The following is a 20,297-nucleotide window of genomic DNA, read 5'->3' on the forward strand; positions in this document are numbered from 1 at the left end:
ATAGGAATTAATTAAATGTCATTCCGGCAAAACATAGGCCACTTAGAGGTTTCATTTTCATTTTCATTTTCACATTTTCATTATCATTTTCACATTCTCATTATCATTTTCACATTTTCATTGTCATTTTCCACTCGCATGAGTAGTGCTTATAGGGTTGACTTTCAGTGTGTCGAAGCTCCTTGTGTGACTTTCTGTATGTTCTTGATGGAGGAATATCGACTATTGCCGAGGAGGTCGCTTCCTCTTCTTTTCTTCTTGCGATATATACATCAGTACAATGCACAAGGAGAAAAGAAGAGGTGTGACTGATGACCCACAAGTGTAGGAGATCTATCGTAGTCCTTTCGATAAGTAAGAGTGTCGAACCCAACGAGGAGCAGAAGGATCTGACAAGTGATTTTCAGCAAGGTATTCTCTACAAGCACTGAAATTATCGGTAATAGATAGTTGTGTGATAAGATGATTCGTAGCAAGTAGCAAGTAACAATAGTAACGAAGGTGCAGCAAGATGGCTCAATCCCTTTTGTAGCAAGGGACAAGCCTGGACAAACTCTTATAGGAGGTAAAGCGCTCCCGAGGACACATGGGAATTTCTATCAAGCTAGTTTTCATCATGTTCATATGATTCGCGTTCACTACTTTGATAGTTTGATATGTGGGTGGACCGGTGCTTGGGTGTTGCCCTTACTTGGACAAACATCTCACTTATGATTAACCCCTCTCGCAAGCATCCGTAACTACGAAAGAAGAATTAAGATAAAGTCTAACCATAGCATTAAACCAGTGGATCCAAATCAGCCCCTTACGAAGCAACACATAAACTAGGGTTTAAGCTTCTGTCACTCTAGCAACCCATCATCTACTTACTACTTCCCAATGCCTTCCTCTAGGCCCAAATAATGGTGAAGTGTAATATAGTCGACGTTCACATAACACCACTAGAGGAAAGACAACATACATCACATCAAAATATCGAATGAATGCCAAATTCACATGACTACTTATAGCAAGACTTATCCCATGTCCTCGGGAACAAAACTGACTACTCACAAAGCATAATTATGTTCATGACCAGAGAGGTATTGAATATCATCAATGATCTAAACATATAATCTTCCACCGAGTAATCCAACTAGCATCAACTACAAAGAGTAATTAACACTACTAGCAACCTTACAAGTACCAATCGGAGTCGCGATTCGGAGATTGGTTATAAGAGATGAACTAGGGTTTGGAGATGAGATGGTGCTGATGAAGATGTTGATGGTGATGAGTCCCCTCCGATGAGAGGAGTGTTGGTGATGACGATGGCGACGATTTCCCCCTCCGAGAGGGAAGTTTCCCCGGCAGGACGGCCCTGCCGAAGCTCTAGATTGGTTCTGCTCAAGTTCCGCCTCGTGGCGGCGGCGATTCCTCCCGAAAGCCTTCTCCTGATTTTTTTTCTGGAATAAAACCGTCCTTATAGCAAAAGATGGGAGCCAGAGGGGCAACAGGGGGCCCACAAGCCTCCTAGGCGCGGCCAGGGGGTAGGCCGCGCCTGGCAGGCTTGTGGCCTCCTCGTAGCTCCCCTGTGGTACTTCTTCCGCCCGGTATTTTTTATAAAATCCAAAATAATTCCTGTTTCTTCATGCCGTCGAGACCCACTGCTCCATGCCGTCGAGACCCGCTGTTGTCGACGTGCTAGAGGCCACGCCGCTCCTCCTTCACGAACACCACCTGTTGTCACTAGTCCCATCCCTTCAGTTCCTCTAACCGAACACCCAAACGCACCAAGAGCCGCCTTCAAGAAGGAAACGACACACGCAGTGCCACTGCCATCCAATCCGAAAAGGTTTGGGGTCTTCACCAGAGGGTGGGGTCGGTGTAAGGGAGGGACCTTGACGTCACATGCAAGAAGGAGAGACGTGGCCTTGGTTGTCGCGACCGTCCGGATGAGCAAGCCATCCAGAATTTTAAATCCAAAATAATTCATGTTTCTTCATGCCGTCGAGACCCGCTGCTCCATACCGTCGAGACCCGCTGCTGTCGACGTGCTAGAGGCCACGCCGCTCCTCCTTCACGAACACAACATGTTGTCACTAGTCCCATCCCGCTTCAGTTCCTCTAACTGAACACCCAAACGCACCAAGTGTCGCCTTCAAGAAGGAAAGGACACACGTAGTGCCACTGCCATCCAATACGAAAAGGTTTGGGGTCTTCACCAGAGTGTGGGGTCGGTGTAAGGGAGGGACCTTGACGTCACCTGCGAGAAGGAGAGTCGCGGCCTTGGTTGTCGGGACCGTCCGGATGAGCAAGCCATCCAGAATTTTACATCCAAATTTTCCTCCGGTTCGAATCCACCTCTATCTGCCCCTGCCAACGCACCGAGGCCGACGGTTGAGATCACAAGACATTAAATGCAGCGGGAGAGAGAGAGGATGTAGCAGGAAGGAAATCCACCGGCAACTCACCACCCACGCGGTCAAGAAGCCATCCATCCACCCCCCCCCCCCCCCCCCCCGCGAGTGTCGCGAGCCAAGGGTGATGCCACCACGCCTATCGGGGCCGCCGCCATCATCGTATGCTCGTCTATAAACACATGTCCACCATCGAGATCATGTTTCTTCATGCCATCGAGACCCGCTGCTCCATGCCGTCGAGACCCGCTGCTGTCGACGTTCTAGAGGCCACGCCGCTCCTCCGAACACCACCTGTTGTCACTAGTCCCATCCCTTCAGTTCCTCTAACTGAACACCCAAACACACCAAGCGCCGCCTTCAAGAAGGAAACGACACACGTAGTGCCACTGCCATCCAATCCGAAAAGGTTTGGGGTCTTCACCAGAGTGTGGGGTCGGTGTAAGGGAGGGACCTTGACGTCACCTGCAAGAAGGAGAGACGCGGACTTGGTTGTCGCGACCGTCCGGATGAGCAAGCCATCCAGAATTTTACATGCAAAATTTTCTCCCTTTGGAATCCACCTCTATCTGCCCGTGCCAACGCACCGAGGCTCGACGGTCGAGATCGCAAGCCACCAAGGCCGAGTTCTTTTCCCAGAATCTGGGGATTCTTCCAGAATCCGACCACTTTCCGGCTTCATATAGAATCTTTGACCCCCATTTGTTTTACAATCCTATCTAATTAAACCATAAATAGATAGGATTGTAAAATAAATGAGGCTCTAAGATTTTGGAAGAAGTTGGGAAGGGGTCAGATTCGGGGAGAATTCCCAGATTCTGCCAAAAGAACTAGGGCTAAATGCAGCGGGATAGAGGCTGTAGCGGGAAGGAAATCCACCGGTGGTAACTCACCACCCACACGGAGAAAGAAGGCATCCATCCACCCCCGCGAGGGTTGCGAGCCGAGGGGGATGCCACCACGCCTATCGGGCCGCCGCCCCAGACCCAGAGTTCTCCATGAGGACTGGAGCCACGAGATCCGCTGCCACGTGAGACGTGACCAATGGCGCCGCCCAAGCCATCAACAGGAGTCAGCTGAGTGCCGCCCTGGTCTTGACCCGACCAGGTCCGCTATGGCATCTGCGTGGAGGCCGGCCGTCGGCCCCTCGGCTGACGGATCCCGCACAAACTAGCTTTGGCGCGAGGAGGCACGGGAAATGGTGCTCCCTGACGCGGTCCACGCCATCCATCCTTGATGGCAGACTCGCCCGAAGCACGGCATCACGGCAACAAAAATAGGGACGCAATGGGATAGGGATTGAAGGAGGAGGAAAGGAAGCCGTGGTGCCGCCTTCTCTGTTAGACGGCTACAGTCCCAGGAAGATCGGGGGAAGCGAGCAGGGAAGGAAAAGGAAAGGGGAGGCGTACAGCCCCAGGAAGACGCACACAAGGCACAAGAAACTACCGACGAATAGGCCCAACCGTCTCAGCCAACTTGGATTACCCCAGCCCCGATTCACCGGGGCTGCCCATTTCAAGGGAGCTTTAGTATTTGTACTGATTACTTATTTGTCTTGAATAATTAATTTAAAAATAGCACGGACCAGATTTTTTTCTTGATAATACATGTCTCTTTCATATCATAAAGGTCAGGTAAAAACCGACTTGACACAACAGAAAATATAGCGGAGCATCGCTGAGCTTGACACTAACAACCATCACCTGTCTCCGGCACCACCATAGCAGCCATAAAAAAATGACGGATCACCTCCTCACCCGAGCTAGACGCGACTCCATTGCTGATATGCAGCTTTGCGGACCTTCAAGGTGGCTCATCAAAGATGAAGCCATTGTCGTTGAACGAATCAGACCGGGGCAACACTCCGGACACGCCATCAAACTCCACATCTGGCATCCCACCACGACTAAGACGCCAAAGGATGAAACCATACCTTCTATCCATCAACCATGAACCCAACACACGTTCTGTCTTCCAGATGTCGTCGACGCATACCATAATCTGCATCCTCTCCTGGAATACCTCCCAAGCTTCGTGCCGACGTTGGAGCAGACGTCGTCGCAGAGGCAGAGCCCGAGGACACACGTGCATCATAAGGATGTCGTCACTGCCACGATATCCCCTCTTGAACAGACCGGTTCCCAAATCCATCACTGATCATAGAGACGATTGCCTCACCGGGGAAGAATTCAGAGCTTCTTTATGCAGCATCGCCGTCGCCACCGCCGAAGCCATGACGTCGGACGATCCAAAAACCTAAGCTACTAGGACCCTAAAACCTAAAGCAAAAAACTATCCGCACGAATGGGGTCCGGCGACTCCAACCGACAACCAAAAGTTCGCCGGCGAAGGAGAGCTGCCGAAAAACGACGCCGAAAATTGGCTCTCTTGACGGCGGCTAAGGTTTCTGCCGCTAGGCAAAGCCCACCCGCACATCCCCGATACGGATTATAGCACGACAAAAGATATCCCTACTCCTAAAGAAGGACTTGTACCTCGTTCGTCTCGTACCTCCACCCCTAGACCCTCCTCCCACTCGTACGCGGGCCCCTCCACCGATTTTTTATGCCCACCGGTTTTCACCCCTCCGGTCTTGAGTCCCCCAAAAAAATCAATTTGCCGGAGCGAGCCGCTCCTCTCACGCGTGCTAGGATTCCTTGCGCCGTCGCCGCTGCCGCCACACGATACCTCCTCAATCAGCCCAGCCTCCTACCACTATGCCTTCTACATCCATCCCTGCTAGCCATCCTCGCCCCCTCCTTCATGCTCGACATCCGCCACGGGTCGTCGCCCCTGCCGGTCCTAGGCTTCCCTCCTCTCGCCGCCTTGGGTCGACGAACTCAGCAGCCGTAGGATGGGACTCAGGCACCACATCAGCTTGGGCACGCAGCAATGACGACTTGCGCTGGTGCCTGCCTTGACACGGGCTGCGTTGTGGAGATGGGGACTCGTGCGACACCCTTCTGTTGCGGAAGCACTACTTGGTTATATTCAATAGCAGATGCAGAAACTTTTTATTGGTGTGGCAGAGGTTACTAATATACATAGCTTGGCTTAAATCATTAATTAAGTACTGCATAAACCTAGTATACATGAATATGTTAGGTGTGGCAGCAGTCAAACCTTGCCAGATTGCTGGCTTCGCCACTGGTTATATTGCTGATGGTTGTTCTATTAGCAGGATGGCAGGGGCCCTCATGGCCGTGATGGGCGGGCTCTTAGACTGAAGCAACGTTACGCTGTCCTCGTGCTTGAGAAAGCCAAGGTAGGCCTCTCGCCGATCTTGTACTCCGCATCTTCGGTGAGATGACATCAATGGTTGATGTCAACAACAATTTTCTAGCTTTAGGTACGAGTTTAAGACTGTTCTCAATTTTTGCCTAATTGTAATTTATGGTTCTCTTTTGTTCTTATAGGAATTGTCTATGCTTTCACAATGAGAAGCAAATTGTCAATGCATTCACGTGGAGAAGCAACATCATAGTCAAGATTAATGTGAGTAGTTCGTTTTGCACCATTTAATTGCAAAATTGCAAGGTTAATGTGTGCAGTCCGAAAAGCCAAGTTTGGGTCGTTGCATAGAGTTTCGTTGAGCATCTCAGGCTGAGTTTGCTGCATGCACTAATTTGCAGGGCAAGTGGATGCTACGCATTGCCTCTAATCCTACAGGAACAACATGATTAACTTCTACCATACCCAACTGTTCCTTCCTGCATAGAGCTTCTATGATCCTCCATGAACAACTACAACAGGCTTATGTGATCTTTTCATGAAGCCATATTTAAGTATCTGCCCAATGTATGCATGTAACACACCTATTCTGTTGTTCACTACTTTTATTCTATTGACTAAGTTTACCATCTCAATTGGCATGCCCTTTATAGCAGCACATCACCTTAGAAGAATTTTTTTCTAAAAATGAAATCCAATAATAAACGATGATTGCATAAGCAAGCTCATGATATCTTGGTAGAAGAATTTGATTCTGATGGACGTAATTAAATCTCTTTTTTCCTGGATATATTGACACGCAAAAGTACTAAATATATCTACTTTGTCTCTGGGATATGGTGAATTTCTAGAGTTAGTGCAAACCTGAAAATAAATATGTTGTTGTCTTCTAGCCAGAGGAAGGGCGCATTATGTGATGTCATGTACTCCCTCCGTCCCAAAATGCTTGTCGTAGATTTATTTAGATATGAATGTATCTAGTTAATTTTTAGTATTTAGATACATTCATTTTTAGAAAAAGCTAAGACAAGAATTTTGAAACGGAGGGAGTATCTGGTAGTGGTTTCCCTTTACTGTGGGATTTGTATTGTTACCCATATTAGTAGGTCATAATGGCGAGAAAAGTCGAGCTAACAATGGCTTTGTTTGCATATGTTTGTCACATGAGAATTCTAAAATGATATGGGGAAAAGTTTTATGGTACTTGACATTTATTTGTATTTATGGGTCTCAATTGGGTTCACAGAAAGTATCTTTAGTATTACTCCGTCCCAAAATTCTTGTCTTAAGTTTGTTTAGAAATGGATGTATCAAAATACTAAAATGTGACTAGATACATTCATATCTAGACAAATATAAGACAAGAATTTTGGGATGGAGGGAGTATATGATTCGATGTTTGTGAGTTAACTAATATGATGCTATTAGTAACCTCTGTAGTGCATCAAAACGAGGGTTATCTCCACTAATAAAAGCACGAGAGGGCAGATCCAAATCATCATCTGAACCGTCTAATCACTTAATCAACGGCCTGGATACTTCATTAACGAAACTAATCAGTTTTCGTTAGCGCTAATCGCACACCCCGCACGTCGTCTCACGGTCTCACCCGCACACATCGACCCACCGCACGATAACTGGCTACTCGCACATCCTCTCGCGATCCCACCCCCGCTCGCCGTGCCGGTCGCTGCGCCGCTCGCCCAGCACGCTCGCGTCGGTCGCCGCCCTGTGCTCCGCACGCTCGCCCACGCGACGCTCGCCACCCGCCGCACCCCACTCGGCCACCGCGCCGCTCGCCCAGCACGCTCGAGCGTCTCCGTTTCTTCTTCCTTCCTCACATCCAGCGCCCCACCAAGCCGCCGTTCGAGGTTTCTCCGGCTTGCTCTCCTCCTGCTCTCACTCTCCCTACCCGCATTCCCTTCCACCGCATTCCGGGGTATATTTAGCCTCCGGTCCCTAGAGCCAGGCAGGAGGTGGAGGCGCGCGAGCACCCGGACGGCCGTCTCCACCGTCTGTCATGCGGCGCCCATCTCCGGCCGCCCTCCGTCCAGATCCCTCTTCAGTCAGGTTTTCCCCCGCGGCCCTCGCCGTCTCCTTTCCGGCGCCGGCGGCGTCCTCTGACCCGTGCTCTGGATCTGGGTGTTGTGCGCAGACGGTCCGTCGGAGAAGATGATGGGCGGCTTCGTCTCTAGGATCCTCCTGTAAGCGGCCGCCTGCCCCCCTCCGTTTGAATCTTGAAATTTGAAAGCGTGGTCCTGCCAAATTTGTCATCTTGGACTTGGAAAGAAACTGATCCGAGGCGGCATAGGCATGCGGCTTTTCTTCTGATTTTTCTTCAGAATAATAGTAATGCATTGGTTGTTGGTTGGTGCCTGTTCAGAGGGCTCTCTTTATTCAAAAAAACAAATCGGGAGATGCCTTGCTTCGTGTCGATTTGTCAACCCCCTTCCCTGACGTGAAATACGGGCCGGACGAATTCACAAGTTTATTTATACGAGTACATGTTTTATTAGCTCGAGGTCGAGGAGCATGGGATAAATTTTTCAATGCGTTGCACAACGGTCAAATGTTCTCTTCGCTTATATTCTTATACAGATTTATTATTCTTTTTGAATATTCTTGTCTGATGGTCAATTCCAAGAAATGCTTACAGTCGGATAATGTATTGTTGTTTTCGCACATTGATTTTAATTCGGTTTTCTGCCAGTTCATGCCGAACTCACTTTTCAGGCTTGATTTGAAACAAGCTCACAAATATAACCAACATTGCATCCACCAACATCTTTTATCGAGATCTGCCTCCATATTAGGCCTTGTTTGTTCGTGTTCTTTCGAGCACAAAGGATGCTGAGAAGCTCAACTTCAGTGCATCTTCAAAATGGCTAGCTGCTCCACTTTGTGGATTATTTGTGAAGTGGATCAAAGTGTAAAATAAAACAATTTCTTCATCTAAGCCAAATCACGTGGGAAAGAACTCGATAATAAAGCATGGATATTATGTTTAGTAGTCAATAAACATAAACACTTCCATTTTATGTTTTGGTGTTTGATGCACAATTTACATGTAGGCTGGTTTTCGGCTATGCGTATCCTGCATACGAGTGCTACAAGATTGTTGAACTGAACAAACCTGAGATCGAGCAACTCATGTTCTGGTGTCAGTACTCGTAAGCTGGCTCCTTCTATTGTATGATTAGAAGTTCACAGCACTATCCTAGGGAAATAATTTGCAAAATTTGTTATGTTTCTTGTGTCTAGGATTTTAGTTGCCCTTATGACGGTTATGGAGAGGTTTGGAGATTTAACAATATCATGGTAAGGCTACCGATGGTTGCATTCTTTCATCATCTCTTTGGACAAGTCCCTAGGATTAGTTTTATCATGTTGAAGGCTACCATTTTACTCAGAGGCAAAGGTCCTGTTCTTTATATACTTGTGGTACCCCAGGACAAAGGTACTAGATTTGTCCCTTACAACTTCTATTTTCGCAGATTTTTCTGCACGTTTAACTGATATGTGCTTTCATTGCAGGGGGCTACCTACATTTATGGGACTTTCTTTAAGCCATACATTTCACAGCATGAGAATGAAATTGACCGTAATTTTCTTGAGTTGAGAGCTCATGCCAGCGATGTTGTTGTCGTTTATGTCCAGAAGGTTACTGCTATTGGACAGAATACCTTCTTTGATGTTTTGAAGTATGTTGCGTCACAATCACCATCCCAGAAATCAAAGCAACAACGTTCTCAGGTGCGAATCATGTGTACTGTATTATGTTTCTTTTAGAACCAATTGATGTATTTTCACCATGGCGATGTTCAATGCACCATTTAATCTCCTTTATGACTTGCTAGGCCTTTCTTGTTTTCTCTTTTACCCATCGCATGATAAACGATGAGTTTTGCATGTTGTATGGTGGCCTCTAAAATTTCCACATAACATTTGTGATGTATATCATCTCTGACTCATGATAATACGCAGATGGCTCAAGTGTTTGACAGCCCTGAAATGTATTGCAGTTTAGGAACACTTAATATGGGTCTCTTTTGGATAAGCAAAACTATCTAAATATCTTGTCACTTTTGGATCAGCACCGTTGATTCTAAATAATTGATGTGATTTAGATTTCCCTCCCCGCATTCCCTTCCACCGCATTCCGGGGTATATTTAGCCTCTGGTCCCTAGAGGCAGGCAGGAGGGGGAGGCGCGCGAGCACCCGGACGGCCGTCTCCACCGTCGGTCACGCGGCGCCCATCTCCGGCCGCCCTCCGTCCAGATCCCTCTTCAGTCAGGTTTTTCCCTGCGGCCCTCGCCGTCTCCTTTCCAGCGCCGACGGCATCCTCTGACACTTTCGCCTTGCTCAAATAACTCCCTGATCACCATGGAACCCCTTTGATCACTTGAAGCATGCCAGCTTCCTTCTTGACAGGGTACCCTGCAACCGCATAGAAATACATTTTGTAAGTATTTATGAAACAATAACAGATGAAAAATTCGAATTATGAATTATGCAAATTAGTTTTTCAAAATAATTATTTTTAGATGAGCATTGTTGTGGTTAATATGATATCAAAAAATTTCTTGTATTATGTTATGTTTGATTACCATATACTGGCATACACGAGCACGTGTCCGTGTACTAGTATCTTATATGTAATCCTGTTTGTAGTTTCTTTTATCTAAAAACAGTTTACATGTGAGCTATAGTATAAGTCTAATGTGTCGGGCACTTGTACAAATGTATCAATCAGAAAATATAGAAGTGAAAAAGAGGAGTTCACTTCCTTGCGTATTTTCTAGAATAAACATACTAGAAAGGACAATTTTTTGCTATTGTGTTACAGAGAGGTGAGGGCGGTGGAGAACCAGTGAGGTGCGTGGCGCGCCGCTACATACATGTTGGAAGGTTGTCCGGGTCCGCACTAGTCGCAACGGCGTGTCTTCTTCATTGCCTCGAAGGAAAATCTGGTGAGCTCTCCATGAGTAAAATTATATAACTATTTCTTTGACTTGAAGGAATATTTGTAGGATTTCAATATTTAGAAAGTTCGAGGGCAACATCTTTAAAGTAGATGTTCACATCGATTACTCAATTTATTTTTTATCGTTCCATCATTTTTGTTTTTACTCCATTTTTAGCAGGCACTAGCATTGTTTTACCGTTGGCGGAGCATTGTGTATATATTAACACACTACTTGGGTGTTCTGAAATCAAATTATGTATGTATTATGAGTATGAGTGATTTTTCTTAATAACATCGGTTGGCATGCATTTTTTAAAATATGTATGACTAAAATGGGAAAATATTTTTATGACGCTCCTCATCTTGTATTAGATAAGTTAGAACACTGCTGCAATTATGAAACTGAAGAGGTTTGGCTGAATTTTGTCTCTCTCTCATTTTGAGCTTCTTTAGTTTGTGTTCTAAATGGACATGTTGCTTTATTTATAAAGTGAGGTGAAAGACTATTTCAAGAGTTTGTGTTCTAAATTTCTAATGATATGTGGTTCACACTATATGCAGGTTCTAAGTTGGTAGGTAGCACATACACATTTGTGCCATCCAGCTAGCGATATCTTCTCTAGGTAGCACCGCCTCCGTTCTAGAATATAGTGTTATTAGATTTTCTAGAAGTTATAATATGTGCACTGTCTTCTATATGGTTTCAGAGTTTTATTTGAGCTAATATGGAGGGCCTTACTTCAGATTTCCTTCAAGTTTGTATTAGTTTATTTTTGCAAAAATGAATGTGCATAAATTGATATTACATTTTCGTCAATACTGATTTATTTTGTTCTATCAGTAGTTTACAAGTTTATTACTTGGCATCTTTGGAAGCTAATGCCTTCTGGCATCTTTGGATGTTTATTAAGTTCTTGAAGTCATATTTTTATTAAGAGCGCTTGATAACTTAACATTATTAAATTCATTTTGTTGAGACTCAGTTCCTAAATTCCGCATGAAGCTATGCACTGGTGTAGATTCCTATTTATAAATGTTCGTGTAACTGTATCAAGAGTTTAGAAAGCATGACATCATTGAAATGGCATGATGATTGAAACAAAATGACTACTTACCTGCTAGGTGTCGCTCCTATCTGAACTCCCTTAGTGCTTCAACAACTTGGATCACTTATGATAAGATGCTGTGGTGTTAAGTTTCTACTCTTTTATGGACAAAGAAGACGAATTATCTTGGCAACATCAACTGCATTTGTACTGACAACAAAAAGCTTGTTACTTGGACAGTTTTACATTTAGAGATACACTATTATCTCTATAGTTTATTCTTGCTTTTAAAGCTCTATAACATCCATGCGTAGATGCACTTCCAGTTGATTTATGGATGGCACTAAAGTTGACGTTTAAACTGAACTGGCATGTCAATAGGGCATCTTATTTTTTCTATAAAAATTCTCTTTGCCCGATGACAACTTCCATTTCAAGAATTGAATGATCAGTGTTTGAAAGCCCCGTTTGATGAGAAACTTTCAAATGATTTTTAATATGAAATTATGTTTCTTGCTAATTTAGCTCCTTTAGATTTATATTCAAGAACATCTTCTGCAACATCATTACCAATCTTGATAGTCAACAACAAATTTAAGTACCATATGGTATCCTTCCGTTTACTTTGTCTACCATTGTATTTTTAGATGAAATCCATTTATAATAGTTATTAAGGAGTACCATGCACTTGTCAAGTGCTTGTGAGCACCAAAGGACTGTTTAGTGCTTTGTTCATTCTTCACTTGACTGTATGATCTATTATCAATTTTATACAATCTTCTATGACCAATCAGTCGAATAAGTTCCATTTCATCATTTTGTTTACTTACCTGTTTCTTCTGGTTGATGATCTGCACAAACAAAAGAGCATGACAACCCCATCTTGATTGTGTGATCTCTTTCATTCTTATTCTTCTGACTTTAGGTAGATATTTGAACCAATTTGGTTGTCTACACTCATAGGAGAGTTAAAATCTGAGAAATGATAAGATTGTACCATTTCAATCTTCATGGACTTTACTTGTAAATTTTCATGACTTTTGTTCTTGTTCAAACATTACATGGCCACATAATTCTTCCATGACTTGCAGATGCTATCTAAGCCACATAATCCTTCCCTGACTAGCAGATGCTATTTAAGCATTTGTGTTCTAACGGAGATAAATTTCTTATTCCATTAAATCAAGACAAGGAGCACAAAATCTACGCCCCTCTCGTGATGGCACACAAAAGGACGAGGATGAGGGAAGATGATGTGGTGATATATTTTGATGTAACACATGGCAAGTAGTGTATACCCGTTGAAATATGCCAGCGATATGCATACAAGTTTCAACAAAAACATCATTTAACCCTTATGATAGATGTTTCTGTAATTGCTAGCTAGAGTATTTGTTGTGATGTTGCTTAAAGCGTCACGCATGACAAAGGCAGAGAGCTCGTTGTAGTTCTAGCAGAGTTACAACCATTCAACTCCATTGTTGAATGTGTGTGGTTGTTACCAAATGATGTACATCTCATTTTCATATTAAAGTGTGTCTTTTATTGCAAACACTAAGACTTTTGGCAAAGTCGAGGAGACGGACTGCAAAGAGGAAGAGAAGATGTTTTCGTAGATGTTTTCGTCCTAGAATATAGTGTTATTCTCTCGCTGCCGCCGGTGAGCATCCTCTCGCTGGATCGTAAAAAATTTGCAATTTTAAGTGATATTTGTATAGATTATATATAGAATATTTGAAGATATTGTACATTGGTGAATTTTCTTGTAGATTGAAGAATATTTGTAGTGTATATATGCAGATGATTCAATTTGTAGAATATTTGTGGAATATTTGGTGAATTCCGTGAATATTCGTAGAATATTTGTAGTTTAAGTGATATTCAAATGTGCCACAAAGTTTAAGTGATATTCAAATATGCGACAAAGTTTAAGTGATATTTGTAAATTATTCAAAAATATTGTGGAATTTTAAAAAGATAAAACAATGTAATAAAATGTTCACGGAATTTGGATTCAAAACCTAACGAATAAAAAAGTGGTATATTTAAAAAATATAATAAAATGTTAAAAAAGTGCATAATTAAAAGTCAAGTTTAGTTACATTCATGTGATTTCTCAAAAATATTGTTAGTGTTAAAAAAGTGCATAATTAAAAGTCAAGTTTAGTTACATTCATATAATAAAAACTTTATACAAGATCATAATATATATTCCTTAAATTAAGGTTAAGAGAATCCATTAGACATATTTTAGAGTATAGATTCATTCATTTTGCTCCGTATGTAGTTTTCTAATGAAATCTTTAAAAGTTCTTATATTTTGGAACGGAGGTAGTACAAGTTTGGAAAAGTTTATTAAATAGTAGGAATTTAAATAGTAGGATATCCGATGCCCGACCCGCATCCTCATCGTCGACTCGGTGGCGGCCACCTGCTTGATAGGCGCCAGCATGTGCGGGACTGGGCTCCGCCGGGCTGGCACTGGGAGGAGTTACCTTTCAGGCGCGCAGCTTGGTGAGGAACCATGCTCCTGTCGTCAACCCAGAGCTTCTTTGGTGGTGGTCGCGGGCGGCACTTTCGGTGCCTAGGTTGCCGGCCCCCGAGGAGGACGTACGTCGCCGTGTCAGGGAAGAGGACGAGCACGTCCGTCGGTACATGGAGGTGCTGGATGCCAGGTTCTCCAGTATCTGACAGGTTTGAACATAAATATTTCAATGGTTAAACATGTGCCGTGTCTTTGTGGATATATCCGCCTACACAACTACTACCACGTCGGCTCCGTTACTAAAGAATAAATTGACAAATATTAATCATTAGCAAATGAATCATTTAATTTTATAACATATGCAATAAGAGTAGGGTTTCCATATGTTTACCCTTAATGTGATGGGCCCCAGAATATTCTTAAATAACAATAGTTTAATGCTTGTGCGTTGACATGGAATAATAAACATAAAACATTGATCTAAAAAATGTAGTACACAAACAATCGCTTCTGGGTTATGATTGCTTTGCGATAAATATCGCTTCGTATTATTGTTAAGAAAAAATATATCAAAAGTAATGTTAAAACAAAATCCATGCCTATTCAAATTGGAGGTGAACATATTTATCATGGAGAAACACTTCATATCTAATAGTCTGATACGATACAATCTTCAGACCTGACGACTGCCGTTGATATGATTTGGATCTCACGGTCACAACTTGCTTCGTACAAAAAAAATCCCCTCGGCGAGCTAACCATCCGCACGGCCGAAATCCCCGTACGTAACCTCCGCCCTAATCGCTCGCCCCGTATATCCCTCTCCCCTCCTCCTGTCGCCAACAACCGCTCTGCATCGTCCTCACCGTCCTACATTCCTCTCACCTCGCATGTCTCCTCGTCGCTGACGCACCGTCCATGCCCGTCTCACAGCTATTTCGTTTGATCCATGTCAGCCACATCATCTCCGGATTGGACAAGATGCGCCTCCCTGGGTGGTGTTCACTTGTTCATATTCTTGCAAGTGCCCTGCAGCTGGTTAACGACGAGGTATCAAAAGGCCGTGCTAGTTTCATTCTCATATTATTTAGTTCTGATCCATATACTAACATCCATGGTTCTCTTGACTCTTGGTTATGCTTCTATTGTACTGAAGTCTGATGGATACAAGGCCGCCATGCTTCTTTGCTTTTCACATATGTCTGTTGTAAACATTGATCTACCTTACATCTACATGCACGACCCATCTTGCGCCTCCATACACACTCCACCTCATGCAATAGTTCTGTGTTAATAGCCTTGTGGCTACTTGTTGGAAAACAAGGGAAAGGAGTGCTCGTAATATATTTGTTCTTCAGTATATGAAGCATGTAGGAAGCATATTAGCAAGTACTCCCTCCGTACCTAAATATAAGTCTTTTAAGATATTTCACTAGGTGTCTACATACGGAGCAAAATGAGTGAATCTATACTCTTAAGTATGTCTATATACATCTGTATGTAGTCCATTAGTGAAACCTTTAGAAAGACTAGTTAGCTGCCCGTGCGTTGCCACGGAATAAAGTATATAATAATAATATACATTTTTTTTAATTCAGCAACTACCGAATAATTCAAAATAATGTAGTTTTATTTGTTTATTTGAATAGTTTGTAGTACATGGCAATCATCTTGCAATCCACAAAGCAAGTGTCCTGATTTTATCTATTTATTTGAATAGTTTGCAATCCACAAAATGAGTGATACGTGGCTTATTTCTATTATTGCAATAAATATGATCTTGCGCTTAGCTTTCATTTAAGGTGATATCTTACGCTATGTATGTCTGCAGATCATTATCAAAGCGCACAAGATAAAAATAAAAAAGAAAAATTATCAGTACAGTGCTCCTTACATCTGGCATCTTTAGCATTGATTACTACAGAATCACCGAACAAGCATACATATATAGTGAACGACGGGAAGGCATATTAGAGAATTTTCACCACATGAAGCCATGCAAGGTCCACAACAAACAAACAATACTTAAGAATAGAATGACATTTTCTAAATATTTCCCGTGTTTCAATTTATAAGATGTTCTAACATCTTTCTGATTCAGATGTATATAGACGCATTTTAGTGTGCTTCATTCAGTTCAGTCTGTATGTAGTCCATATTAACATATCCGAAACATTTTGTAATTTAGAACGAATGTACTGTAATTTATTTTATATTCATAACCATACTACTTTTTTTATACATGTATGTCCATAAAATTCTTGGTAAATTACCACTATGTACTACACACTCTACTGCATCAATCTCTATGATCGATCTTCTTTTTATGTTTTCTCCGAGACATCGATCTATTTCTGAACGTGCTCGACTCGAAATAAGTCAACCTTTTTGGAAAAGGGAAATATTGTAATTAATACCTACGTCCATAAGAAATTTAGAATCCAACACAAACAAGATGCACATTCTATTAATCCAGTTAGGAGTCATAGGAATTTGCCAGCGTAGGAAATTTGAGTGGAGGCGTAAACAAAACAATCTACCCATTGAATGTAATGTCAGCATAGGACTTAAGTTGTGTAACGATGGGCAAGAGTAATAAATGACATGCCATATTCAAAACTCTTTTGTTACAATATTTCCGTTAAACAATCCTGAAGGCTATCTCGTCAGCCTCCATGGTGACTCACTCTGATCTAAGATTCTACATAATCAGACGATAAAGGACAAAGTAAATAGTTGAATTGGACTAACGTCCGCCATATGTTGCTCCATTTCTTCATATCCAAGCTGCTCCATTTCTTCATATCCAAGCGCATCTCAGGCTGTGTAGAAACATATCCAAGGGCTCAGGGGTGATAGTCAATAAGGCAATTATCCATGTTAACCACTGTAGAAAACTTTATCTCACAGAGTCACATTTGCAGGGACAACCATAGTCTTGAACCTCCTCCATTTATCACAAGATAAATTCCTTCTCTGAAACATAAGTAATGGAGGCAATATCTCAGAATAATCCCAAACATAATCAAGATGCATGCGTGATGATTTATAAAATGGTTTCTATAAACCTCCAAGTTCCTAATTTTTTACGATGGCAGCAGATGCTTGACCAAGTACTCTTATTCCCGTTCTACGCCTCGCCTTGGTCGCTGCTCGTAGATTTTGATTGGAGACGGTGCTACATGCCAAAAATGCTAAAGTTGCCTTTCATGACTTAGAAAAGGAACACCAAAGCCAGTTGCTTACATGAAACCCATGCTCATACTTGAAGAACCTTAGTTTTCATTCTTAACCCTTCTGCTAAAAAACGACATCATGGTGTAAATATACTGGGAGAATCAGCTGTTTAATATTTACAAAGTACAAATTAAGACAAAATAAAATAAAAAAAGTTATACATGAAAGAAGATGCTCCAGTTTTACTGTTTCCCTCATCGTAGTTGGGACGTTCAAAGACAATGCGAATGTTCAATATTCAGATGGACAAAGAAGATAAGATTCAGCTTCTGGGAAATGGGGAGTACTGTCATCCACAACAAAATAAAGATAATGAACAATAATGAAACATAAAAAATAATAACAGCGCCATGTTCCAAGGAAGCAACTTCAGAAGACCACAAAACAGACGTGTTGTGAGCAAATGTTCTCATAGGCAGGCAAATGGGCATATTTAATGACTTTGAGAACTCTCCTGTGGTACAATGGTAGGCATAGGCACACACATAGGACTCGCTTCTACCAAACCACATTAAGTTGAAGGAGGGAGCTTCCCCCTTTAACCGTGTTTCTTTCTCATATTTATTGATTTGTAAGCAAGTATGAGATTATTTCTGAATACAAAGCCTGAAAGATTATGATCCATTTTCTAGTTGGCATTCAAACTGACAATCATTAAGTTTTTATTGACAAATAGATGTTTATTTCATTTATGTACGAGTAAGAAAACCACGCATTACTACTACATAGTGAAGGTCCTTTTACACACTTTTGTAGACAACTTTTGCTTGAACAGCTATAGTGTACATATGTGAATAGGTTGTGTCAGTAAGCTTTAACAAATGCATATTACTACTACATAGTGGACTTCCTTTCCTCAAGTTTACAATCACCTAACGTAACATAACACAACACAAGAATTGAGAGTATAGGAGAGATGGAAATCTCATAAACCTAGTTTTCTGTACAAGGGAGTGGAAGAGGGAGGATGCAGGTATACTTACAAGAGAGAACAATGCATCCGCCATCACAGTCGACCATGTCACTGATGGGTTGTGTATAGAAATGGGTAGGTGGGCGGCATCGTACGTCTCGGCTCAAAACAAGTATTAAGCTTGTAGTATAGATATGGTCAAAACAAATAAATTTGGAGTCGATATGAAAATCGAAAACACAATGATTCGCCTCTCCATATATGGGGGCATAATATATCTAAATTCAAATAACTAAATTATGTATGAAATGTAAGCAAATTCGAGCATCTATTTACCATGGGAGAATAAATTGACACATACTCATGTAAATCAATGGAGAGGGGCTCTTGTGGTGAATACATGGTTGCTGATCGCCGTGGTGGGAGGAGATGCAAACCACATTGAGAAACATGCCAACGACCACCGTAACCTGATGCTCATGAACACCGATGACACTACATGACTGCTCTGCCCTGCTGCGAACCCCCATTGTAGTGTAAAAATTGGAGGGGTCCAAAAAAATACTAATATCTACAGAAAAGCTAACTAAATCAATTCCTCATAGGTGCGTTTGTTGAATCAACAAGCCTAAAGTCCAAACCAAGTCAAACAAATATTGTTAATTAATTTCAAAACATGTAAAAAGTTGAATGATTTACCTTAGGCCTAGCGGACTAAAACAAAACTGCAAATCTTCATCATGGACCAAGAACTTAGCACTTTAAACCACAAACCAAATATTCTTCCAATCACCTTACTTCTACCTAAAAAATCTTAGCCATTACGTAGCATTGGATGATTCCAATCACAGAGCACAATTTTTTTACACAAGCGCTGCTCCATCTCAGCATGGACTGATTGACTGGAACAGACGGCAGATAGAAAATTCCCAGTCTAAAAGGACATACGCCCAAACTACTTGGAGATGGAAAACAACAAGAATCAGATTACTTCTTCTGTCAGGACGTACACTCTAGTGATCTGTCCGGTCTGCAGCCTCCGCGAAAAGTGAACACCAATTTAACAATCTGGGAAGAACAAGGCGAAGCAAAACAAAGTGAAAATTGACTGAAGCTGAAAGGATTAGGATCGGGGATGCTCACTTTCAAGAGTGCTTAGCGATAATGATGCTGCTGCAGGCAACCCACCCACATCTACAAGAGAAGAGCATACCACATGTGAGCATGGGGGATTAGAGAGAGAAATGGAGAAGGGAAGACGGACCTTGTCGAGCACACTGAAGAGCTGCATCCGGGAGGCGGCGGCTCGTGTTCCTCCTGCCAAGCGCCGGCAGTTAGGAGGAGGAGGAGAAGGGGCCTGGATGCGCGAAGCGCAGGCCTCCACCACCCACAGCATCTCCTGGTACGCCCCCGCCTCCGCCACCACCTCCATCGCCGCCGCCGTGCGCATCCAACGGCGAGGGGAAGCAATGTTTTTAATTCTATTATAAACCCACGCTTTTCCTGATTGACATAGATTGCAATACGACTATACGGAGCACGTGATGGCTGATGAGAATGAGTGTGGAAGAAAGTTAAGCAACCCTACTAACTGGTTTATGCAGTCAGCACATGAGCCCTCAGACGAGAGACTGAATCCTGAACCATCCAATCATGAGGGGCGGGCAATGAAACTACATAGAAAGAAATGAGGATCTGATATTGCATATAGATTAAGGAAAAAATATACTTGGAAGTGCACAACAATATACAACAAATAAATGACATCAAGCAGAGAATAAAACATGTACAGTTATATATGCAACCAGACAGTTCTGACAGTAAAAATGTATCACTGTATGTATTATCTTGTCTACTCCCTTACATTAGGTCTCATCAAGCATATGTTTCAATCAGATAGTTCATCAAGCTTGCAAGGCACAACCACAATCAGATTTACTCATAACGAAATAATAACAAGAAAGAGCTATTAACAGCACGCATGAGATCAAATCAATCAAAACAATAACAAATTCATAA

General features: G+C 42.6%; 1 protein-coding gene across 1 annotated transcript; it reads left to right on the top strand.

Moving 5' to 3' along the window:
- Positions 1–7,802: 7,802 nt before the first annotated feature.
- Positions 7,803–9,419, top strand: LOC123405864 (putative HVA22-like protein g). The gene is made up of 5 exons (XM_045099392.1): positions 7,803–7,834; positions 8,702–8,800; positions 8,892–8,948; positions 9,024–9,087; positions 9,165–9,419. The coding sequence occupies exons 1-5, from the start codon at positions 7,803–7,805 to the stop codon at positions 9,417–9,419; spliced, it is 507 nt and encodes a 168-aa protein (XP_044955327.1).
- Positions 9,420–20,297: the final 10,878 nt, after the last annotated feature.

The sequence above is a fragment of the Hordeum vulgare genome, chromosome 6H (assembly GCF_904849725.1).
Source record: "Hordeum vulgare subsp. vulgare chromosome 6H, MorexV3_pseudomolecules_assembly, whole genome shotgun sequence".
NCBI lineage: Eukaryota > Viridiplantae > Streptophyta > Magnoliopsida > Poales > Poaceae > Hordeum > Hordeum vulgare.

Coding starts and splice junctions, on each gene's coding strand:
- LOC123405864 (XM_045099392.1), top strand. CDS start 7,803: ATGATGGGCGGCTTCGTCTCTAGGATCCTCCT. Junction 8,949..9,023: donor GGAGATTTAACAATATCATG/GTAAGGCTACCG, acceptor ATCATGTTGAAG/GCTACCATTTTACTCAGAGG. Junction 9,088..9,164: donor TGTGGTACCCCAGGACAAAG/GTACTAGATTTG, acceptor CTTTCATTGCAG/GGGGCTACCTACATTTATGG.